The following is a 26,907-nucleotide window of genomic DNA, read 5'->3' as shown; positions in this document are numbered from 1 at the left end:
TAGCACTAATTATATTAGTTCCTTTATTAATTAGGGGTCGCCACAGCGGAATGAACCGCCAACTTATCCAGCTTATTATTTTATGCAGTGGATGCCCTCCCAGCTGCAACCCATCACTGGAAACATCCATACACACTCATTCACAACGGGTAATTTTAGCTTGTGAGGGAAACCCGGTGCACCCGGAGGTAACCCACACGAACACAGGGAGAACATGCAAAATCCACACAGAAATGACCCAGCTGAGGCTCGAACCAGCAACCTTTTTGGTGTGAGGTGATTGTGCTACCCACTGTGCCACCGTGACGCCCTACATATAGGAATTAATCAAATCTTATTCAAAATAAAGACATATTTTACATTCTATTTAGAAATTTTAAAGACACGGGGCTGAAGAAGATTTAAAGATTGATTGTTTGTAAGGTTAATGTAGTTTTTTTTTCCTGGACATCAACGCTAGTTGCTAGATGGCAGTATAGGCACTTGTTGGTTTGCCGACTTACAAAGAAGAAGACGAAAAAGCGGTAACTGAAAAGCATGGTGTGCTGAAAGTTTGTCAAATTATATGTTTTTTTTAAGAAAAGAAATGAACGAAACACTCACGACTTCATCAGTGTCAAAGGTAAATGTGCGCTGTCTGCAATAAATGCATGATAACTTATTAAACTTGACACGCGTCCAGACTTACAGATCATTATATGTATTTCAGGGATGTTTTGTTTTTAAGTCAGCCTCTAAAAAGAGAAAGCGACATGTAGGTCTTGGTAAGTAATGATTGTCATTATTACAAATATCAACGTCTTCACTTCCATACACACGTACTTCTTTCAACGATCACTATTTTTATTCATTACATGTAGACGAATATTTAGTGGAGGCTGACGACGACAGCGGCAGGGATCGATTTAGGATCTGCCAGAAGTTATGGGAGACGGTTCAGACAAGCACTGAGGTATGTATGTTTGCCACATGGAAAAAAATACTGTAGTAAATAGTGTTTTTGAACTACAGTTCTATCTATCTATCTATCTATCTATCTATCTATCTATCTATCTATCTATCTATCTATCTATCTATCTATCTATCTATCTATCTATCTATCTATCTATCTATCTATCAAGTTTGTCTGTCTGTCTATCTATCTATCTATCAAGTTGTCTGTCTGTCTTACTGTCTGTCTATCTAGTTGTCTGTCTGTCTGTCTATCTATCTATCTATCTATCTATCTATCTATCTATCTATCTATCTATCTATCTATCAAGTTTGTCTGTCTGTCTATCTATCTATCAAGTTGTCTGTCTGTCTTACTGTCTGTCTATCTAGTTGTCTGTCTGTCTGTCTATCTATCTATCTATCTATCTATCTATCTATCTATCTATCTATCTATCTATCTATCTATCTATCTATCTATCAAGTTTGTCTGTCTATCTATCTATCTATCAAGTTGTCTGTCTGTCTTACTGTCTGTCTATCTAGTTGTCTGTCTGTCTGTCTATCTATCTATCTATCTATCTATCTATCTATCTATCTATCTATCTATCTATCTATCTATCTATCTATCTATCTATCTATCTATCAAGTTTGTCTGTCTGTCTATCTATCTATCAAGTTGTCTGTCTGTCTTACTGTCTGTCTATCTAGTTGTCTGTCTGTCTGTCTATCTATCTATCTATCTATCTATCTATCTATCTATCTATCTATCTATCTATCTATCTATCTATCTATCAAGTTTGTCTGTCTGTCTATCTATCTATCTATCAAGTTGTCTGTCTGTCTTACTGTCTGTCTATCTAGTTGTCTGTCTGTCTGTCTATCTATCTATCTATCTATCTATCTATCTATCTATCTATCTATCTATCTATCTATCTATCTATCTATCTATCTATCTATCTATCTATCTATCTATCAAGTTGTCTGTCTGTCTGTCTGTCTGTCTATCTATCTAGTTGTCTGTCTGTATCTATCTATCTATCTATCTATCTATCTATCTATCTATCTATCTATCTATCTATCTATCTATCTATCTATCTATCTATCTATCTATCTATCTATCTATCTATCTATCTATCTATCAAGTTTGTCTGTCTGTCTATCTATCTATCAAGTTGTCTGTCTGTCTTACTGTCTGTCTATCTAGTTGTCTGTCTATCTATCTATCTATCTATCTATCTATCTATCTATCTATCTATCTATCTATCTATCTATCTATCTATCTATCTATCTATCTATCTATCTATCTATCTATCTATCTATCTATCTATCTATCTATCTATCAAGTTGTCTGTCTGTCTGTCTGTCTGTCTGTCTATCTATCAAGTTGTCTGTCTGTCTTACTGTCTGTCTATCTAGTTGTCTGTCTGTCTATCTATCTATCTATCTATCTATCTATCTATCTATCTATCTATCTATCTATCTATCTATCTATCTATCTATCTATCTATCTATCTATCTATCTATCTATCTATCTATCAAGTTGTCTGTCTGTCTGTCTGTCTATCTATCAAGTTGTCTATCTGTCTGTCTGTCTATCTATCAAGTTGTCTGTCTGTCTGTCTTACTGTCTGTCTATCTATCTATCTATCTATCTATCTATCTATCTATCTATCTATCTATCTATCTATCTATCTATCTATCTATCTATCTATCTATCTATCTATCTATCTATCTATCTATCTATCTATCTATCTATCTATCTATCTATCAGCAATTTTACCTTAATTAGCATTTACGACAATTTGATGTATATGTTCTTGGACATCGCAAATATGGAACTGTCTGCGGCAAGGATGCATGGCGCTTCTACAAAAACTATTACTTCATGGATATGTGCAATAACTAAGATAAAAGCTATGCAGCCCACAATGGCAGAGATGAAGGAGTGGATTAATGGGATGATTGAAATTGCATCATATGAGTGTATGCTGGGGAGATTGAACATGGAGGGAGAAGTACATAGAAATTGGGATAATCTTTGGCAACATTTAAAATTAGGATAGATGAGTATGTACATTCAAAGGTACCTCAACCTTAATTTCCATATATGTTTGCTATACATTGTTATTCTTTGTTGAATTTTTTTGGTGTACGAGGCTGAATATGTAACATGTATCATATGTATGTGTAGGGTGAAGTGTGTTCCTTGTTATTGGCTGTTGAACAATAAAAAAGTTGAATTACAAAAAAAAAAAAAAAAAAAAAAGCTATGCTGCTGTGATTTTTTTTTTCTTTGCATTTCATTTAACCTCTGTGTAAAAGTCCAATGTATCTACCTTTATTCAAAGTGTTTTTATAAGAAGTTAAATGCAGAGGTTAATTTATTTGTTTACGTATTTATTTATTTATGTATTCTACCTTTTTTTTTAACTATTATTATTATTCCCTCGTTTAGTTTTTGGCCCTGATTTATTTCCTTTTTGTTAAGTGGTGACGTGTTTGTGACGTATGTATTACTCTTTCCAGGTCGTTCATTTGAGTGGAGAAATCATTCGTTTATGATCACGTTTTATTCCTATCACACATTAAAGTTAATTTTATGTAGAATCATAATATACACAACAATCTCTGGGCTTGCTGCATAACAAATACCAAAAATGTAACAATTTATAAAAAAATAATCACTTTCTGGCCATCGCATATTGGGCATGGACATATATACTGCGATCGTGATTTTCGAAAGAATTAAATCGCTTTGTAAACGTTTATTGTTACTATTTCATGAGTCTCCCCATTCAGTTGAATAGAGCGCTTGGACCCGGAAGCCGCTTCGCGTGACGTCACATTTAACAAGCGGATTATTTATTATTATTTTCGCCAGGGGTGGGTGGGGTTGGGTAATAATAGGAAACACAGTTGGTTGGTATACTTGTCTATAACTATATACAAGATTATTTTCAACTGTTTAATAAAAATTTTATCACAAAAACAAAAAAACAATTTGGTAATGAGTGCTACGACATCTTGTTTTAAATATAGTGAACTGATAAGCAATAGTAAATACTGTAGTATACTTTATAATTTACTTTAGTAAACTGTTGTGAGTTTCCTTATTTTGTTTGTCTGGCTAAATAAATTTTAGCAAGCCTTTCAGTTCTTTTCTTTATTCATTTGCTCATACATCATGTATGTATTACAGGAAATACAAGATCAGCTGAATAAAAAGGTGCTCGACAGTCTTGTTGAGTTCATTAAAAAGCACGAGCTGGGCTCCTCATCTGATGTCTGGAGGCAGAGAACAAGTGAAATCCCCACAGCTGCCCTAATGCTAGGTAAGGCATGAGTTCGATTTTGAAATTTCCTGAAATATAGATTTTTTAGGTGCAGATCTGTGATTCATTTTAAAATGAGAAGCAGCTGTGAAACATAGTTTGCAGTTTACATCCTGAGACTTATTTTATACACAATGGTGTCTTTATAACTAGTCTTTTTAAAAACTTGTTATTGTCTTCCAGGCGTAAATGTTCCAGATCATGCCATGACATTTCGCAGTCTGTGTAATCTCCTTCAGGATTCGGTCACTCCATTTGTGGTATCTGTTCATGCCAAGGAATGTGCAGGTATGCATACAACCCGAGAAAACTATTCAATCTGACTGAAATCCTGTCAGTGGTACAGAATGCCTGATCTGCATTTAAGGATGTGTTTGTACCTTATAATTGCAGATTTTCAAATCTTCTGTCATTGGGCTGCACTGTGCATATAATACAATGATAATGCGTAGTTCTATAATGTTCATAAGGGGTGGGAATCACAGGTTATCTTGCGATACGGAAATCGTTTTGTCCCTGATAATGAAATATATCACTCTAATAAGGTTTAATGGATCGGAAATGAGGCAGCAGAGAACTGAAACCTACAACAAATAGGTGGCGGCAGTTCCTTGCTGTGACTACCGCTAAACTGAAAGCAAAACAAACATAAGCTGCGTCCCAAATGGCACACTATGCACTCATGCACTATGTACTTATTAGGGGTGTCACGATTTCGATTTTCGATTTTCAATCGAAATCGATTGAAATTTATGCTCAATTTCGATTATCGAATCAAAAAATAGAATCGTCGATGCTGCCACGCCCCCATGTCACGTCAGCTTGGCTTGCCAAGCGGGAAAAAAACAGGCTTGTTGAAGTGCTTGTTGAACTGCAGAAGCAGGAGACCCGTCGACAGAGCTTAAACCCTCTCCTCTTTCAATGAAGTCGCCGGTGTGGAAGCATTTTGGATTTCCAGTGAGTTATGTTGACAACGTTCATGTTGTCAACAAAAAAAACACAGTTTTGCAAGCTCTGCTATGTACGTATTACGTACGGTTCGTTCGTCCGATAGACAACACCGGCATCGCGTTGCAAATCCGCTCGTGAAAAGTACACACTCAGGCCCTGTTTACACTGTCTTTGTTTTTAAATGGCATTTTAGAACAACAACGATTTGACATCCACAGTGGCGTGTAGCATTTCTGAGCAGCCCTCCTTCCTCTCTACCTCTGAAAATGCACATCACGTGACCACACACACACAGACGCACACACAGCCATATGAGCTTGAGACAGCAGGTCCCGGCAGTCAGAGGACTGCTTCAATCTTTCACTCACTTGTACTTTCTCATTTTAGCGAACACCTCAGATACTGTTGGCTGGTTCCTGTTGGTTGTGCGTCTTTTTTACCGACGCCATTATAACGACACAGATCACTGCCTATTCACGAGTCCCGCAGAAAAAAGTGATTGACAGGTGGTAATTATGTGTGTAACTTGCCTTTATTCATTTACTGTATGTTTATGTATTGTTTATGGATAAAACAAAGACCATGCAGGTCAGGTAGTTTAAACAGTAGGCTACAAATAATGAATTGGTCATTAATTAATTATTCATAATCGAAAATCGAATCGTGCCTTTAGAATCGAAAATGTAATCGAATCGAGGATTTGGAGGATCGTGACACCCTTAGTACTTATGCACTTACACACTCAAAAGGATAGTACATGTATGTAGTGTCGTCCCACTAATTAGTGGCACACTAATGTTTTTTTACTAAGCAGAAATTCAAACCGTTTCCCTGATGACGTTTGACGGTCGCCAAATCAGTGAAATAAACGAACGAATTATCAAATAATACCTGCCGTGAGTATAACCACATTCACCATCGGGAGGCGCTATAATCACTCTCGTAGGAGAATTTTGCTTTCACCATCCAAAATAAATAAAGTTATCCAACATGTGCGTCCGATAGCTCCGCCCCTTCCGCTACGTAAGCAAACCTGTGGTCGTTGAGAGCGTGAAGTGTCCATCATTACACACTACATTTTAGCGGCTGAATGAGGGCATCATCCGGGTAATTAAAGTGCACTTATTATTTTTAGAGTTTTCAGTGTGAACACACTACATACACTATTTATACTACAAAATGGCGTAGAATAGTGCATAAGTATGCGATTTGGGACGCAGCTATAAGCTCCAGTGCTGGGGTCCATTCTTCGTACCTCGCTTAAATGATCTAAGACAGAGATTTCCAACTTTTAGCTCCAACTTGCTTCAACACACCTGCAAAGATGTTTTTAGAAAGCCTATAAGACGGGGTGTCCAAAGTCGGTCCTGAAGGGCCAGTGTCCTGCTGACTTTAGCTCCAACTTGCTTCAACACACAAAGTTTCTAGTACACTTTGTAAGAGCTTGATTAGCTGGTTCAGGTGTGTTTGATTAGGGTTGGAGCTAAATTCTCCAGGGGTCCGTTCTTCGTACGTGGATTACTCAGTTAGCTGGATTTGGATATTGACGATTTAACACGATCCAGGATCGTTTCATTCCTCGAAGCTGATCCGAGAGTTGTTGTCATAGCAACAGTACTGCTAGGTCAAACCTGATCGGGAGCAGGTTCAATTCATATAAACAGGATTAGATCGGCTCAGTTCAAGCAAACATAATACTGAAAGTATGTTCCGAATTCTGATATTTTCTTACAGTAGTAGTTATATACACTTGGTAAAATGGTACATATTTTTTTTACTATATATATATATAAAGTTATAGTCATTAATAAAATAAATAAAGTATATGATACATATTAATAAAACTTAAGCAATCTGCACCTTCGAAATGAAAGTACAAAGACTGCCACCTGGTGGTGCAAAGAGAAAACTTATTGATATGAACTTTTTAGATCGCTTTAGTACAAATTGTGTATAATAGAAATGCAGAATATGTGATTTTTTTTAAAAGCAATAATACATTTATGCAGTCATAAACATGTTTTGATAGTTAATATGCCGGTGATTTGATGCTTCACAAAAGTTGCAGACGCCTTTACCAATATGAAAATGCTTTTGTAAACAACCAGTTATTCTTTACACCGATTAAAAAATGGCTACTATAATAAAGAAAATCTTTTCAAAATGTGGAACTTAATACATTGATATGCATTGAAATACATGATGAATACACTTGACACATGAAAGTGTAAAGCCTGCAGCTCACAACAAATGTGGAAGGTTATTGCGTGTCATATTTAACAAGTCGTTTACTGCTAATTTGATGTAATTTTGCTCGCATGGATAATTGAATATTAATCAGATGATGTCATTACGCTGCTGTGCCGTCAGCCAATCGTTGCATTGCTGATCATGATTTCGAGGATCGATAGATCTGTCCTTCACAACACACGCAGCGATCTCAGATCAGTTCATCCAGAGATTCTAATCTGATTCGCGAACTTGTTTGAAGAACCAAATTAGCGAGAGATCAGTTATCAAGATTAAATGATCCTTGATCTGCCAAATAGTCTTAGATCATTTAAGCGAGGTACAAAGAATGGACCCCAGGACACCGGCCCTTCAGGGCCGAGTGTGAACACCCCTGCTATAAGAGCTTGATTAGCTAGCCCAGGTTTTTCTGATTGACATTAGAACTAAACTTTGCAGGACACCGGCACTCCAGGACCGAGTTTGGACACCCCTGATCTAAGATGATTTGGCAGATCCTGGATCTGTTAATCTTGATTACTGATCTCTGGCTAATTTGGTTCTTCAAACAAGTTTGCGAATCAGATTGAAATGTCTGGATAAACTGATCTGAGATCTTTGCGTGTGTTGTGAAGGACTGATCTATCGATCCTCATGATCAGCAATGCAACGATTGGCTGACGGCACAGCAGCGTAATGACAGCATCTGAATAATATTCAATCATCCGTGTGTGCAAACTTGCATGCTACATCAAGGAAATAACTGCACTTCAGTCAAGCCAGACGGCTTGTTTTGTGATTTAATGCCGGCTATACCACTCGAAGGACGGTTACGGCATGTTGAGACGTCGGCCGTCACCGGAGAAAGTCTAATCTTTCATTACTTTGTTGGGGTTGTGTTTGAAAGCTTTAGTGGCACTGTAGCTGTCCAAGGTACTGTTGTATAAGTTAAATTATAGCCTATATATGCACCAATAAACAGGTCAAATTAATGAATAAATAAAATAAATATGGATTCTTAAATGTTGGTTTAGTTTTTACTCAAATATATTAATAAAATGTTTTATAAAAATAAAATGATCAATTAAAAAAAAAATCTTACGATTCAGTTAAATATAGTTTGGACATTTAAGGTTGGCATGTAACATGCTTTTGTGTTTTTTTTCTTCTCAGTGATCTTTAATACATACTGGGTAGCTACGCAAAATATTTTCTAAAATGTCAAGCAGGATTTTTTCAACTATAGCTTTAATTATGAAGACAATAAAATATTAAAGCTAACAAAAATAAAATAATAAAAATGCAAAGATAAAAAGAGCAGAATTTTGCTAAAAAAATAATTATAAAAAAATATTAGTTTTTATTTTACTTGATGCATTCGTTATTTAATGTTTGAATACTGAAATAACAGCCATCGGAAGGGGGCTGGCGGTGCTGGATTTGTGCATACCTTGGAATGAAATCCTGCAGGCGCCCCTGCCTGACGTCACGCATTAAAAGTGAATGGGAAGCTTTGATGCTGACACCCCGTGTGAATGGGACGTAAGTGCACAGCTGTCAAACAAACGTGAAATTGGTAATGTGTGTGTCATGGTGCCGCTACTACCAATATTCAAAATAATGACTGCACTGATTGAGTGAGTGGCACTAACTAGCGGTGATGTGTGAAACTGTCCAGGTATTGATGTAATTTAAAGACGTGCTGCAAAAATGCAAATATTTGTATCGAGAAAACATGCAGCAGCATTCGAGAATCCACTTAGCAGTGCTCAAAATGAGGATTTGCATTTACAAGAAATTATTCTACTACATTTAATATTAATCTTGCCGCTTTATGCGTGATGCTTTTGTAAACAGCTGTGAAGCACTTGATTCAGAAGGTTCTAGAGCAGCTGATGGGAAAAGAGGTGTCAGTGGATGAAGAACAGGAGGAGGATGCAGCTTTGCCTCAAAAGGCTCAGTGTACCATTAGTGCTCTGTGTCAGTGGTACAAGACTGCTACCAAGGTAAGAGAAGACTAGAAAATAAACTATGCTTAACTGCAATAACATGTATTTACGTCTGATAGAGTAGTCTAAATGCTTCTGTTAAGTAATTGAGAGTGTGTTGTGCATTTGATTAGTTTATTTCGGTGTGCTGAGCATCTGTCAATAATCATTATCACCTGGTCTTTTGCAGAAATGCTCTCAGAAAAAAAATGACAATGGCTTGCGTCAGAGTTTGCCTGTTGTTGTGATCTTCAAAGACTTTGAGGCGTTCAACTCACAAGTCTTACAGGATTTTATCCACATCTGCAGGTGAGATTTGCCTAGTCAAAGGCCCCGTTTACACTGCCAGTTAAATGTGACCCAATTCAGATAAATTTTTGTAATTTAATATCTGTTATTTTACGGTAAATTTCCGTAATTTAATATCTGTTATTTTACGGTAAATTTCTGTAATTTAATATCTGTAATTTTACAGTAAATTTCTGTAATTTAATATCTGTTATTTTACGGTAAATTTCTGTAATTTAATATCTGTTATTTTACAGTAAATTTCTGTAATTTAATATCTGTCATTTTACGGTAAATTTCCGTAATTTATTATCTGTTATTTTACGGTAAATTTCCGTAATTTAATATTTGTTATTTTACGGTAAATTTCCGTAATTTAATATCTGTTATTTTACGGTAAATTTCTGTAATTTATTATGTTATTTTACGGTAAATTTCTGTAATATCCGTTATTTAACGGTAAAATTCTGTAATTTAATATTCATTATTTTACTGTAAATTTCTGTAATTTAATACTCATTATTTTACTGTAAATTTCTGTAATTTAATATCCATTATTTTACGTGTTTTTTTATACCGTAAACTGTAATATTACAGTTTTTTTTTTTTACAGTGTAGGTATACTTAAAATGTGTGTTGAGACAAGTTGGAGCTAAACTCTGCAGGGAGCCGTGATTGGTGACCCTTGTCTTAAATAAAATAAAAATAAATTGTATATGTTAATGATCTGAGAATCCTTTATCCTTTTGCTTCATTAACAGCCGATATATCCAGGAGCTTCCGTTCATCTTTGTTTTCGGCATTGCCACATCTCCCAGTGCCATCCAGCACAGGCTTCCCCACTCTGTGTCATCTCTGCTCTGCATTGAGGTCTTTCAGTCTGTCTCCTGCACTCAGCATTTAGCCTCTGTTTTTGACAAGGTTTGTTATTCAGGTCAAGAGTTTTTTACATTAATCCAAACTCTTCTTTGGGATTAATTATTTGTTTTCCTTCACAGTTAATTCTGAACGCTCACTTCCCATTCAAGCTCAGCAGTAGGGTCATACAGGTGCTGGTTGGCATCTTTCTCTATCATGACTTTTCGGTCCAAAATTTTGTTAAAGGCCTACTGGTAAGCTGGTAAATGTTTAGTTTTATTTGTAAAAGCATGTATGTTTCAAATATTCTTTTGTTTTTGTCTGGGTATGTGCGTATTGATGCATGCGTTTATCAAACCCCCTAGTTTTTCATAATAAAAACGACTGATTTTGTGGTGGTAAATGGCAAAATGTGCAGAAAATTTTACGATATATATATATATTATACAAGCTACACGCACTGAAATATATACCTTTTGTCTTCCAGTTCTCCATGTTAGAGCACTTTAATAGTCAGCCTCTTAGTGTGCTTTGCTGTCGGAAGCGAGAGGCGTTGTTGTGTGCCAAGACATTGAGCCAACAAAATGTGGAAAGGATCCGACACCTACCCTCATTCATGAGGTAAATGCACAAATATCTTCATTCCAGTTAGGTTCTGCAGTAACAGCTCTGTAACCACACACTCTTTACAGGTATGTGGAGACACAGGAGCCCCAGGAGCAGGTGAAGCTTCTTACCAATGACCAACATGTCAAGGTATTAGTATTATTATGATGATTATTAATGATACTGTGCTTATCTACTCAAGAAGGCATTACAGAAGGCATTTTAAAAAGTTAATTAGTAAAACAGTAATTTGTATGTATAAAATAAATATTTAAAAGCATGACAAAGCACCCATAAATAAATGTAATATATGGCAATATATGCAAATCACTCATTCATCATGAGCTCAGATTTGGATTTTACAGATTTCAAATATACAAATATTCATCAAATATAGTAAAATAGGTCACTTACATATTCATTTTCAGTCATTATAGTTACAAATGTTTAAATTAGTGCTGGGCAAAAATGTGTCACGATTAATCACATCCAAAATAAAACAAAGTTAGTTTTAACAATTTAAAGGTATGTACTGTGTATATTTAAGGGTGCTTTCACACCTGTGAATCGATTCAGTTGTTTCGAAACAGAGATTACAATTGTTACATTGTTGCTCTTTGCTCTTGGAGCGGTTCGCTTTCACACTGCAAAGTTTCTAATCGGACCAAAAGAGCTAAAACAAGTCACGTGCGAGTAAACTCTCCTCACAATGGTCTGAGTGTCAGGGTTTATTTTGCAGAGTCCCGCTCAGCTGTCAGGAGAGGTGGTGGTTTGGTGGTGATTGACAGGGCGCGCGCGGCGTGTCTGAGGAGAGATGCGGTGGGGAGGGGTGAGAAGGGTGCGTGACGATGCCTATTTGAGTACTGGGAGGGAGACGTGAGATTACCGGGAGATCATCACTCGTTTGCGGGCATCCGGAAACTCGCAAAACTTCCCGCCCTACTCATAATTGTCTCTACATATAGCCGTAAGCCTATTACATATCCATAAAACACTGTGACATAACCGCCCTCGGATCGCTTTCTCACTGTAATCGAACCGCTCCAGGGTTCGTTTCAATCGAGCCGAGACCACCTCATTCAAGCGATCTCGGAGCGATTACTTTGGTGCAAAACAGCGCGATTGCCCTGTTCACATATGGCAAACGAGACACGTTCCGAAACAAAAGTGTAGGTGTGAAAGCACCCTAATACACGCATGAATGCATATATTTGAGAATGAATATTTATATTTAGATATAAAATCTATATGTATATGATACAAAATATATGTAAATTAAAATATCTATGTAACAATTGCTTTGTGTGTGTGTGTGCGCGCGGGCGGGCATGCATGTGTGTGTGTGTGTGTGTGTGTGTGTGTGTGTGTGGTAAATGTATATAATACACATATATCATCACCTTAGATTTATAAGGTTTTATCTGCATTCTGAATGATTTTGAGATATTGAGCTTCAAAAGTTTTTGCATTCCATATAGCAAACAGTATGTGTGCAACATTTGTTTTTTAAAATAAAAAGTCTTAATGTAAACAACTTTAAAAACATACCATAATGTAAATAAGTTGTCATTTAATAAGAATATCAATAACTCAATTTTGACAAAAATGTCAGATAGAACCTTATAATTCTAAGATGACAATATGTAAAACAATCTTTATTTTGGATGCGATTAATCTTTGCCCAGCATTAGTTTAAACATGATTTTATATACAGTATAATGTTATATTTGACCATATATTAGATTTCTTTTTGGGCCCTAAAACATTAACTTTATCGACAATGCACCAGACAATTAACGCATAATTGCTATTATTTCATGTACAATTAATTTGCAGCCAAATTGTATAATGCTGGCAGCACTAGAGCTAGTAAGTGTTAAAACATGGTAAAGATTTTATTTATTTGTCTTAACACAAATTTCTTTTCTTGTTTTATTACTGCTCTTATGCCTTTCTCAAATGTTTAAATGCACAACCATTTAAAATTCTAAAGTCCTTGTGAACCGGAAATTGCTGAGACTTTTTGAGTATATTGATCAACTTCCCGCTGAAATGGGGCTTTCTTTTTGCGCATTATTTTCTCATATCAAGTTAACAGTAAGAGCGGCATGGTTATGGATATTAATATACAGTTGCTGAGGAAACCCTCACACTGATGTCAACAGAAGGAACGCCATTCCAAACGTGGAAGCAAATGACTGATGATTACCAAAACAAACATTATTTTAAAGATTACCTAGCACGGATTAATTGTTCACCTTAGGAACAACAATGTGAGCTAGCAAAATAAACATTGTACATCTTGAATTATAGCGGACTTGAGAAGCATTCCTGATCTTCTTTTGCTTTGTGGGTTTTTCAGGAAGTCTGCCAAACATTATTGAAGAGCTTGCACAAATACCATAAGAATTACTTTCCCATTCTTCAGTGTCTGCACTCTTTGACTTCTTCACTGCCCAAGTTTCCTCTGGGGAAGCACGTAAGTTGACCTTTTGGTGATATTCGGCTTTACAGTGTTGTTTTTATAGTTAACAGTACATGTGCTAATGTTAGAAATAACAAAGTTTATAAGTATGTGCATCTGTAAACTAAACCTCAGCCCTGACTTTAAAGGTGCAGTATGCTAGTTTGACACCCAGTGGTTAAACTAGGTATTGCATACCAGGTTCAAAGCATACGCAAGCGCAGGTTGCCAGATTGTTCAAATGCTTTGTTTTATTGCTTTATTATTACATTTAAAAACACAAATTAAATATACAATTTATATATGTCTTTATTTTTCTATTCATTAAATAATTTTGTTTTATTGGTGTTTAACAAGACCACACATAGTAAACATTACAACATGGGAGCATTACAGACTGTCATAGTTTTCTTGTTTTCCCACTATCCCCTCAAAATAAAATAGATAATATTTATGAATTATAAACGTATGTCCTCAGGAAAAAAAAAAAAAAAAAAAAAAAATATATATATATATATATATATATATATATTTATATTTTTATATATATATATATATATATATATATATATATATATATATATATATTTATATTTATATATATATATATATATATATATATATATATATATATATATATATATATATATATATATATATATAATAATAAAAACAAATTAAAAAAGGTAATTTAAAAAAATTCTTCATTTTATTTTTAACTGGTCCTCCTAAAAGCGTCAATGAAAGTGTTGTTGTGCTCATAGATACGAGAGCTCCATGTGTCCTGCAATGAGAAGAATTTGTGGGAGACAGAGGAGTATGATTCAGCCATGCAGCTTCTCAGGTAATCCAGTTTACTTTGATACACACACACACACACACACACACACACACACACACACACACGGAGAGAAAGAGAGAGGAGGTCGTTGGAGGAAGTTGTAGTCGATGAAATGAAAATGTGGTTGATGCATGAACGCAAGGCAGCAGGCCCCTAAATCGCACTGTTTCCACCCAAATAAACCGGTAACAAATATGATTTACCTGCTGTTTGCTCTCACTATGATGTTAGGGAAACTCAAAGAGCTCAGTTTGTCCAAACACGGTAACGCACAGTTTTAAAGAGGAAGCATTAATAGGATGAAAAAAAAAAATGAAACCCCTCATACCATAAACCCTCAGCTAGCCCACTTTATATTGTGTCATTTCATTTGTCAAAATAACATACATCTTTAGTCATCTTTGTCTTTTAATAAACCAGTTGGCCTGTTCATATATGTCATTTGTATTTTTATTTGCAGGATTCTAGCAAAAAATGAGCTCGTTGCAGCTTTACAAGGCTGTTCTGACATTCTTCAATCAGCCAGCACCAAGAGAATGCAGACCGTCTTTCAACAGGTGGAAGACTTTATTAACAGATTAGAAACACTGGAAAGTAAGTCAACATGGTTTGTTTTCATCCAAGTTGCAAATGAGTGAAATATTTTGAAAAAGTGTCACTATCATTAATATAAATTAACACACGGGAGAAACTAGCTGAAGAGTCTAAAACCTAGGGCCCTATCATACACCCGGCGCAGTGTGGCGCAATACTTGTTTGGTAGTTTCAGCTTGGTAGTTTCAGCGCCCATAGGCGTTCTGGTGTAAAAAGGAAGGCGTTCTGAGGCGCACTGCTGGCGCGTTGCTATTTTGAGAAACTAAAATAGATTTTTCATTAGACCAAAACTAACCCGGTCTAAACTCCAGAGCAGAGTTGCGCCTCGCTTACACACTGCTTAATACACACAAGAGAGCAATAGGCAAATATCTTTACATATGAAAAAATTTAAATATTAGGATATATATATATAGGATATAGTAAGAATAGATATAGGATATAAATATGAAGGATTAAAATATTACAAAACATATTATTTTCTAGCCTATATAAATATGAAAAATCACTGCTTTTATGTCTTCTTCATCTCGGGAGGCTTTTGCAGTTCATTAATAACAATTTGCTTTTGTATAATGTTATTATTATTAGCAGTATTATTTATTATATCCATATTTATATTTGTTTTATTAAAAACAAGCTTAGATTTGCCCACCTGTCGGGTTTTTGACCATATGCGGCACAGCATGTGTTTTAGGATATAACTCAGGTTTTTGAGCACACTTCATTATTATTGTTCATTTATTCGTTTGCTGGAAATTAGAACTGAATTTAGAAATAGTTTTGAAACAAATATTTGCGCTTAACAAACGAAATTAATTATTCATAGGCTAATTGATGTCTGTGTGTAAAGGTTTCCCTATCCAAGAGCGAAAGTGAAAGTAGATCGATTATCTCTCATTCTTGCATGGTAGATGCTCTGTTTAACAGTTTTCTGTTAAAAAACTGTTAACTGTTTGCTAGTGAAATGCTCAGTTTTTCCACTTAGACTTACTTTGCGTCCTGTAAATAGCGAATGCGCTTATGGCGCGACGCAGCTGACTCTTAAAGGGAATGGGAGATGAGACTCTGATTGGTTTATTCTCAAAACACACCTATAACTCATTAAGAAAATAAACTCAACCCTTTTAGACCATGCGCCACGGCGCAAAGCGGATTTTCCCGTCCTTAAATTAGCAAAAATGTGTTCTGACACGCCCTGAAAGCGTTTGCGCCCTGCTTTTTGCACTCTGCGCATGGACCGTCAAAATAGAGAGCCCCTACTGTTTGATGTCATATAATTTATTCACAAATGAAAATTCTGTTATGAATTACTCTCCCTTATGTCACTCTGATCTCCTGGGATCTTCCTTCATCCTTGAGACACAAATGAAGATATTTTAGATGAAATCTGAGAGTTCACGTCATCCATATACAGTAACTAAGATGTTCAAAGTCCAGTAAAACCTTTAAAAAAAATCCCAAGTGACATCAGTGGTACTGCTGTAATCATAGGAAGTTCCAAAACACTTTTGGGTGCCAAAAAAGTAAAGACTTTGTTTGCCAGTGTCTTCTGTGTCAGATCCCGATGCACATTTATTATTTACAGTACGACGCTTGTGTGTTGTACTGCTCTGCTAATAAACATGCTCCATGACATGTCACAGAAGAGAAAACAAAGGTGAACATTGTTTTATCTAATACAGTTTTGTGGTGCACAAAAGAGTTCTTAAATGTTAATTATTACAAAACGAACCACTGAAGTTGTGGGATGGTCACTGAGAGGAGTCATTAACTAATAACAGAATTTCAACTTTTGGGTGAACTAACCCTTTCAATTCTCGAGGAAACAAAACCGCATTAAAGCTTTTTAATCCTGTTTAAAAGTTTGAATTGATTATAATGTGTGTTTGATAAATATGCAACGAATTGTGTTCATGCTTAATGTTACACTATATGTACATTGTAGTTATTCTAATTGATTGCTTTGCCTGACAGGTGTCTCTTCAGAAGATTCCTCTGTGAACGGTGCCATCTCAGGAAAAATTGATTATCAGAGAAAAACGGATCTCTTTCAGCTTCAAAAGGCAAAGTATTTACTGATTTTACGCCTTTAGCCTAGCTGTATTTGGTTTATCACTGACAATAAGTCATGCATCTTAATAGAGAGTGTTTTCTTTCCTATTTTTAACTTTATTTCACGAGTTCACACTTAGTTGATGATTTATAAAAGCTTGTTTGCCATGCTGTCCCGGGAGAGAGCCCCGAGCTCAAGGACTCCTCAAGTCCGGGGCTTCCTCCCGTTTGGCAGAGCGAGAGGGGAGCCTGAGCTCGGTGGATCTCAGAACTCCCCCGCTGCTGTAGCTAAGGGAACACAAGGGTTAGATAAATGCTTGGTTTTTATGTATATTGAATGTCTTTGGATGGTGGGAGGAAACCGGAGCACCCGGGGAAAACCCACGCGGACACGGGGAGAACATACAAACTCCTCACAGAAACACCCACCAGTCCTGTGGGGCCAGGGCTGGCGGTGTTCTTGCTCTGGGGCTCGCAGTGCTAACCACTGGGCCGCCGTGTCGCCCAGTCAGAGGTAAAAGAGGAGGAAAAGGGGAGGAGGCGGGTTTCTTCCAAACGAAGATAAAGTGAATTGAAAACTGTGGTTATTTGTAGTAGGTTAGGTCTCGAATGATTGGAAGATACTAATTAGCAAATTCGAGACCAGCCGTGATAAGTCATAAGCACGTGATCCTCTCGAAATTAGTTTATGAATAAACTTCACTTTGTGCGAAAAATAGGGTGTTGTAGGCTCACAATTTTCATTTCATTAATTTTGGAAGCTAGAGGGCATCTTCCATAAAACACATTTACATCACTGAATTAAAGACATTCAGCTATTTCTGTAATTATTAAAAAAAAACAGAAAAACATATTTTAAAATCAGACAGTAAACACAGGATTGTGGCAATCTATGTTTGTGTTCTTCAAGCCATATTTTTTACAAGAAAATTATATTCACATTTCAATGCTTAATGACAAATGTGTAACTGTGTAGAGTGCTGTAAAATAGTATGTTTTTTTTTTCTAATTTTGAGATATGGAACATTTGTTTACTTTCAAAATTATTTGAATATTATTTGAAAATTATTTGTTATTTTTGACATTCGACTGATGTTATGAAGTGAATTTGGTATAAAGGTGTCTCAGTGAATCTCTTTAAGATGTCACACATCCAGGATTCATACACATTTTTTTCTACAAAAATCCCATGACTTTTCCAGGACTTTCAAGTCAATTTTCATGAGCTAATGTTTCATGTGATGTCTGCATATACTGTACATGGTAAATCATAAAAAAAACTATGAACGTTTAAATTAATTACAGCGTATCATAAAACACGCAACAATCTCTTTAGCTTCAATTTATTTTTATATCTATGTGAAAAAGATGATGCTTACTCAGCACTAATGATGTGAGATCATGTTTTCGGCCAAGAAAAGAAGTAAAAAAAAAATCTAACCTCCATTCCAGTAAACAGATATTTGTCAAACTAATTTTAGATAATCTCAAGAGTTTGTTAAAATAGTAATAATAGGTAAAAACTACTTCTATTGTAAAGCCGCGATCACACTGCACTTTTCGCTCTATAGACTTTCATTCATAGGCAGACCAGAAACGCAAGCGCGTGCGACACGTTTCACATTTCACTGCATTCCAAAGTTCAAGCTTGGAGAATTACCTTACTTGCAAAATCACATCAGGTGATTGCGTGAGACCAATAGAAGATAATTTAAAATAAGAAATTTAAAATATGGAGCAATCGCGTACTTTTATTAACGTCTAATCATGTTGTTTAATACCACCCGTTTTTGCAGCAACATATGACAGAATTTCGCAAGTTGTGGTGTGACCGCAGCTAAAGTTGCTTTTCTGCTAAATGTAAATGTAATTTCTATGACTTTTCCAAAACTTTGTGGGGTTTTCTGTTTTTCCAAAACTTTTTCAGGCCTGGAAAATGTCTTGTGTTACATAATTAACAAGAGTGTTGAGGAGAAACGGTTAAACGGTTCTTTTGAAAGGTTGGTTAAAACCCCTTTGGAATTTTTTTAAAATCGTGACTTAAAAGAAAAAAAAAAAACGATACCAATCAAACTAATATTATTTTAAGTGCATTTTTATATATATTTTTTTATTTGGATCCACAATATTTGGCTCTACAGAAACTTTCATTGCTTTTGTAAGGTCCACCCAGTTGGCCCAATGCCGGTGTCCACTGGTGGATGAAGGTTTAATGCCTGTTCAGTCTTTCCAGTGCACAATGTTGATTTATCTTAAATTTAACTCATATCTGACTCCAATTTTAATATGAGGTGGTTTAGTTATACTAATATATTTATCCTCGTTTTATCTGACTCCAATCATAAAACATTAAGAAGATTATATCAATATGTAATTTAGATAAATGTTTGAACCTTTTGTCTTCACTAGTAACTATTACATCCGTTCATTCGGGTGCTTATGTCGCTCAGAGAAATCGCCTCGGCCGAAGGCGTCCCTCACGGTCACACTCCGGTTAGTCTTGAATATTAAACAGAGGTAATTGACTAATACTTTAGATGGCCGCTACCAGCACGCTCGTTCTAAAATACTTTTGGTTAGTCCCGCTTAGGTGTACACCCTTGAGTTAAGACAATCATCATTTCTAATTAGAGGTTAGGGCATTAATATAAATGTACCCGACTACTGGACTCTATAGTAACTGTGGTTTTCACCAAGCCCATGGTTTCCCATATGAACTTAATTTAAAATAATATTATCTTCAAACAAAGGTCGGGTACCCAATCTAGGTTAGTCGTGCAACAACTTGTTGACCTAGATGGAAGTTAACACCCTTTCCACCTAAGTACACTTGAATCAATTTCAAGAGTCAGCCGGATCGCTAAAACCCAATTAGTGTGCCCAATGCTCCATCTCAATTGGATTTTAGTCCGTCTACTGACCTGACGCAAGACATGCGGAAACAAGGATACAGCGTAATCTACTTGAATTAATAATTACAGAGTGAGCAAAATATGGTCAAACATTACAATTTATTAGTCAGGTAAATGTATTATGCCAATTCAATCAGTCAATTCATAAATGATCAATACAAAACATCAAATTATCAAAGATAAATCCAAGATGGAAGATGCATACCTGACTTCAAATTTTACATAACATGGAGCAGGCTCCATGTTATGGGCTGATCTGGTTAGGCAGAATCGCGCCGAGCCTTTCTCAAACCTTACCTTAAATAATCCAAGAATTCCCTCAAGGAAGGGGGTGTGTGTATAACAAAAGGCATTCACATTTAGTGTTGCCTGTGGAAAAGTCACACCTTTCACAGTGGTTCAAAAGATGCCTGAAGTTATATATTTGTTTTGATTATGTCTATTTTTGAGAGAATGAGACCATTGTACCCATCGCACTGAGACATTTCAAACGATATCAAACATGATAAAGTCAGTTTGGTTAATCTAGAACATTCAAACATTGAAATGACCATATGCGTGAGATGGGGTGGATGAAGCCGAGTTTCAGCAGACTCAGATGCAAATGCAGCAGGAGCTGGTTTTTCCCGCATTCCCACCTGCTGGGTTGTGGAGTCAATTGGCCCTGTTTTCAGCTCATGTTTTGAATTGTCAAAGACATCAAAAATATTTGTAATATTTCAATTCTTACACTTTCCAAAAACTTTACACTGGTGTCAGCCAGATCTTCAGCAGATCACAATCCAACCAAATACCACAGATCTAGATTCAAACCTTTTTTTCAACAGAGAAAAAAAGAAAAAAAAAACATTACTACTTATAATTCCAGCAATGCAACTAGGTTGAATATAATCAGAAAGAGTTAGAAACACTCTAACATTGCTATGAAGTAACATCCAGAAATGAGCTGTTACTCTATTTTGAGGTCTGGGAAAACCATATTGATGGATTTATAATGAGCTGTTGACTTAATCCTGTGTTTAGACACTGCTCGAAAAAGAATCTCGCAGAACAAAGAAAATGAGTCCATTCGAAGTGCTCAGAAGCCAGGTGATCGAGTTTATTGACAGCCTTGTAAGGTAAGTGGACCACACTGAACGTTTGATTGTCTTGCAAAGTGTTGTTGTTCAGTGTAAGACTCGTGGGTCTTTCCTCAGAGAATACCTGACTCCAGCACATCTGCAGCCGCTCAGTGAAGTGTGTTACTTCAGCTCCTCTGGGATCCTGCGACAGCGGCTCAATGTCACTCCTCGCACATCCATTCAAGCTGCTCTCAGTCATCCATACTACTACCTGCAGGTAAGCTTAAACACTGAATATGAAGTATGTAACCAAGGTCCTGACTCTCTGTGGTCACTAATAATCCCATTGGCTCTTGGTATAAAAAGCAGCGGTGTAACCCTGGTGTCCTGGCCAAATTTCCTCTATCAGTCCTTTTCATCATGGCTTCCCAATCAACCCCATTCACCAAATTGGCTCTATCACTGTCTTTCCACTATATCTGTAGCTGTTGTGTGGTGAGCGCACTATGGATCATCAAGGACATAAGTGAAGCTGTTAAAGTATTTAAACAATACAATTTTTACAGAAATGTGCAAGCTACCCCAGCTTAGCTATAATGGGGAAAAGTTTAAACATCTGTCGTGGCCTGCACAGTCACCAGAACCAAATATTATTGAGTCACTTAAGGGTATTTTGGAGTGAATCAGGAATCAGGAAACCGGGAGGAGGCCTTGGGGAAGACCCAGGACATACTGGAGGGACTATGTCTCTCGGCTGGCCTGGGAACGCCTCGGAATCCCCCTGGAGATGCTGGAGGAAGTGTCTGGGGAGAGGGAAGTCTGGGGTTCTCTCCTAAGACTACTGCCTTTGCGACTCGGCCCCGGAAAAGCGGCAGAAAATGAATGAATGAATGAATCAAGAAACATTTTCTTCCACCAGCATCACTGCTGGACTTCTGTCTGTCATTCTCTAGATGAATTGATGCTGTATTGGCTGCTAAATGAGGCCCCACACCATACTAATGAATTATTGAAGTATAAAACCAGACATTTCAGTTTCTTTTCTTAGAAATTACAGTAGTCAGGGTTCTTGCGGGTGCTGGAAATCCTCGAAAATGCTTGAATTTTAATATAGTGTTTTCAAGGTTAGAAAAGTGCTTAGCATTTATACAAAGTGCTTGAATTAGAATTTGAAGGGCTCGGAATTGTGGCTGTTTTGGTTGCATATGTGCACAATTTTATTTATGTGACCTCAAAATATATTTGGGAGCATTTGTGCGAGTGCATAAATTGTCGTGCGACCAGTTTTCATTGCAAAATGTTCACCGCATGCGTGTATTTATGGAGCAAATAATGAGCCAAAACAATCTGAGTTGTTAAATTGAATTATTAACAATTGTAAGTTAATAATTCTGATTATGTCCTGTTAGAAAAGTTTTCAATGTGTATTTCTGAACTTGAATATTGAACATCTGAAATTTAAGACAACTTAATTTTTTAAGTTTTTATAGACTTTGTTTTAAATTTCAGATTTTGTTTTGTTCTGAATCATGGAAAATTCAGTTTTAAGTTTTTTAAGAATTCAGATTGTTTTGGCGCCATTAGCTTCATACGCATTTAGGAGACATTCAGCCAGAATGTATCTTTGCACCTGAAACGCCAATCCAACGACTGTAAAAAAAAAAAAAGTAGCAATGCACATGAAATATCATGAATGACTGGTCATGAGAGTTTGGTACTACACCCAAACAAAATCTGCCTGTAGGCTCATTTCTTAAGATATAAACTTTAGGTAGAAAGAGACCAAACTTAAAAACACTTCATCGAATAACTGAACTTTTTAAAATTTATTTTTTAATCATTTTTAAGTGAACTATCCTAATAAATTTATGCTCTAAAGTACTCACAATTTAAGTTGAAATGTCATATTGTGTTTTTATGCATTTAAATGTGAAAGCACATACAACATATATAAACGTAATTAACCGTGGTCATTAGGTGCTGGAAAAGCACACAAATGCACCTTGAAAGTGCTGGAATTTGAAGCTGAAAAAGGTGCAAGAACCCTGAGTAGTTAAACGCAAAAACAAATAACTTTAGTTCTGTCATCTCTGCCTTGTGGAAGAGATTCAAGAACAAAATGACGATTTAAGACTTTGGTACCTTCCTCCATTTTTCTTTAGTACTATGTTGCAGCTGTCTGACCATGCTTCCACATGCCATGAATGTATCTTTTAGCATGTCTCCATCAAGGAGAGTTGATATCAGGCTATCCAAAATGTTCTCATTGGTTAAGATGTGTGATGTATATCCCACGGCAGTCCTGTAACCCATTATTATATCATTAGCCCCTTTCACACATACAGACCTTTCCGGAAAATTGCCGGCAAAGGATATATGTGTGAACAGGCCCTTTTTGAAAATACCGGTAAATTCGTTTGGGCTATTTTCCGGAAAGAGAAGTTGTAACATTACCGGTAATTTGCAGGAATGCTGCGCTGTGTGAACGCAGAAGGAAGATTCCTGGAAAGAGCGCGTGCATGTCTAGAACGTGCTGAAGTGAGAAGTCTACGTCAGCCAATCAGAACAGTCAGACGCATTCACGTCCGCGCGGTTTGAGATTAAAAGCCTTTGAATATTTTTCCAGACACATTTAGCTGCTAGATGTTAGTCAGATAACATTTCTATGTTCCTTCTTAATGCCAACTGTGTAAATAAATATTGATAAAATGTTTCTGATAAGCCGTTGTTTGTTTACCTTAAAGCTTTGCGTGTGCCCGTGAAACAGCCCGTGAGCTCCCATAGCGCCAGCACACACACATATCATGTACATCTCGACATGCGAAAGTGTTTCTCTATATGTTTTCATCCGAGTTGTTCACAATACTGATCATCCACAGAGTTTGTAATGTAGTTAAATGTTTACAAATACAAGCGCAGCCGTTTAGAGCTCATTTCTGGTGAATGATGTCAGAATTTACCGGCATTTTGGAATGGATGTGTGAACGCTCTTTTCCGGAAAAATTCCGTAACGTCCTCGTCTGTGTAAACAGCGCTTTTTTGAATTTACCGGTAAAGTCGTTCTGGAAATTTTCCACATATTTACTGGTATAGTGAAAGGGACTATTTAGTAAGTGTTCAGAGCCTGTAAGCAAAGGACTTTTCAAATGATAAGAACTGTGGGGTTAACACATTAATAACATGTTAAAGAGCCCATATTATACATGAAATAGGGTCATATCTTGGTTGTAAGGGTCTCCAACAACAGTTTAATATGCATGCAAGGTCAAAAAACACTTTCATGGTCTTATAATCTGCATTTATTTTTACCTAATTATCCCAGCGACTCCTGTATGAATCGTTCAGTGATTCATTTGTTCCCAAACCCCTCCTTAGCGCGAAGCTAATCTGCGCTGATTGGACCAATGACAGTCTGTCGCGATTGGTCGACTGCCTTCAGTCGGAGTGAAATGCCAAACAGCTAATCAGCAATATAAGAGTAATCACAGTTCATACACGCTCGATAGTGTAGGCGTGGATTTTAGCTGCCAGTGGGTGAATGTAAATACAGAGATGGACTTGAAAATACAGACGATTAACTATTTTATTGAGCAAAAACTCCAAAAACTGTCGAGGAGATCACATAGTTTGTCTCACTCTGCTCTTTTCACAGACACAAACACACACACACATTGCCCTCGTCCGCGCACACACACACACACACACACACACACACCTCCGGGCGACAACGCGCGCACACACACACACAAACACACACACCTACCTCCGGACGACAGCGCACGCACACACACACACTACTCTTGCCATGGAGCTCCGTAAACAAAGCAGCACGCGTCTCGTTTTTAACGTGACTTTGCACGCGATAAGAGAATATAGCCAGTTAACCTGATACAGTACACGCGGTTACAAGTAACAAATCACAACTAAATACATTTGCAAGCTAGAGTCAACGAGGCAACTTTAATCGCACGTACTTACACTTGAGAATGGAGGAAGAAACCCATCCTGACGTCCATCAGTAAGTTACTCTTTACTGATCCTTCCTTTAACAAACGCTGATGAAGTATTCTTTGTAGCATGTAGTTTCCAGAAGCTTCCAGTAGTTTCCAACTGCTTGGTTATAATGCTGAGGTTTCATCTTTGGGTAGAGACTCGATATAATATCCATCTGCAGTGTGACTTCAATCGACCGGCATGTTTGTGTGTGTGTGTGTTTGTGGGTGTGTGTGTGTGGGTTTCTGTGTTAGAGGGCGGGGCCGCAGGTTTCAAATCTCCCGGGTTTGCGCGTGCATAACTTGCTTTCGTTAGTACGTCATGGCGAAACACCTAATGACTCGGTATCAAGGCGACTCGTTTGAAGCACTATGAGTCGACTCTTTTATAGATGAATCAACCGTTTAAAACACTGTACTCTTACAGATTTAGCTGGATACTTAACTTCACTTAGAGCTGTGTTACACACTACATGGAGGGGAATTTTCAAAAACCCATAATATGGGCTCTTTAAGTTTCCCAGCCCTAATATATAGATCCAGAGTTGTTACTGTGTTCTGTTGTTGTTGCAGAATGAAAGTCTGAAAACTAATGCTGGCACAATCTCCAGCGCTGCTCCAGACCTCTGCATTGTATACAAGCTTCATCTTGAGTGTGGGAGACTCATAAATCTCTATGATTGGCTTGAGGTACTGTATGAACATGGTTAAAATCAAAATGACACATACTGTAGAGGTGGTTATCTTTGTGCATGTTGATGGCAGATATCCATGTTGTATTTCCAGGCATTTGTAACTGTGCTGTCTGCCGCTGAGGACCAAGATGCTGATTCTGGGGATCATGGACAGCTTGATAGCCTTAAACAGTATCCTTTTACTTCTGACATCTTATATTAGCAATGAATGTGTTCCTAATTGAATATGTCAGTTTTAGCTGTGTCTGTCATAAATCTAATATTAATTGTATGGTTATTCCTGTAGTATGTATTGGTCTTAACGTTTAACAGTGCTCGGTTCATTCAGGCCGTGTCTGAGATGGAATTTCTTGGTTTTGTTAAATCAACAAAACAGAAAACGGACCATGTGGCAAGACTGACATGGGGAGGATGTTGAAGAAAACTCCCTGAACACAACAGACTGGCCTGACATTCATAAAATAGGTCAATGGTATTTTGTACTGTGAGCTTTATTGCAATTAAACTTTTAAAAATTCATGTTGTACTTGTAAAAATGCCATTGAAATAAAAAAAATATTTAGTTTGAACCTCTGAATAGTTTTTTTTTTTTTTAAATAAGACTTTAGATGTCAGTCCACAGTCTCCACAGTCAGGAATATAGTAAGAAAATGGAAGGCCACAGGAACAGTTCTTGTGAAGAAAAGAAAAGAAAAATATCTGAAAGATTAAGGTGAAGAATGGATAGAATGGTCACAGACAAACCACAGACCACCAGAACATCTTGCTGCTAGTAATGTTATTGTGCTTTGTTCCACAGTCTCCACAAAGAACAGCTCAATGGAAGGTGATGCAGAAGACTTTCCTGCATTCTGCCAACAAGAAGAGTTGTTTGAGGCAGGGGGCTAGCAAATTTATGTTGGGGGGGGGGGAATTGTACGTCCCCCTCACTTTTAGAGACTAATCATTTAGAAACAGGTGATTAATAATTATATTAACATTACCATTTTGATCTCATACAACTACTCAACCCCCCCTGCCCCCACACTTTTAAAATGTTCGCTAGGCCCCTGGTTTGAGGTATGCAAAGACTCATGTGGACAAGCCTAAATCTTTCTGGAAAAAACTA

At 36.8% G+C, this 26,907-nt stretch overlaps 2 protein-coding genes and 1 long non-coding RNA gene across 3 annotated transcripts in view; all 3 read left to right on the top strand.

Moving 5' to 3' along the window:
- Positions 1-26,907, top strand: part of LOC147840047 (uncharacterized) — a 543,896-nt gene that overhangs the window by 199,955 nt on the left and 317,034 nt on the right. The gene's annotated exons all lie outside the window — the stretch shown is intronic.
- fcf1 (FCF1 rRNA-processing protein) overlaps positions 1-26,907 on the top strand; it is a 178,250-nt gene that overhangs the window by 129,723 nt on the left and 21,620 nt on the right. The gene's annotated exons all lie outside the window — the stretch shown is intronic.
- Positions 470-26,376, top strand: orc3 (origin recognition complex, subunit 3). The gene is given in 20 exon segments (NM_212727.2): positions 470-622; positions 710-764; positions 861-952; positions 4,133-4,265; positions 4,449-4,553; positions 9,303-9,451; positions 9,624-9,742; positions 10,483-10,642; positions 10,720-10,833; positions 11,067-11,200; positions 11,272-11,335; positions 13,548-13,664; positions 14,414-14,493; positions 14,951-15,084; positions 17,062-17,150; positions 21,075-21,169; positions 21,248-21,389; positions 25,678-25,794; positions 25,891-25,970; positions 26,112-26,376. Coding segments are annotated over 20 exon segments (2,121 nt in total). The 5' UTR covers positions 470-586; the 3' UTR covers positions 26,218-26,376.

This window comes from Danio rerio, chromosome 17, assembly GCF_052040795.2.
Source record: "Danio rerio strain M-AB ecotype USA chromosome 17, GRCz13ab, whole genome shotgun sequence".
NCBI lineage: Eukaryota > Metazoa > Chordata > Actinopteri > Cypriniformes > Danionidae > Danio > Danio rerio.
This window is presented reverse-complemented; position numbering and strand designations above follow the sequence as displayed.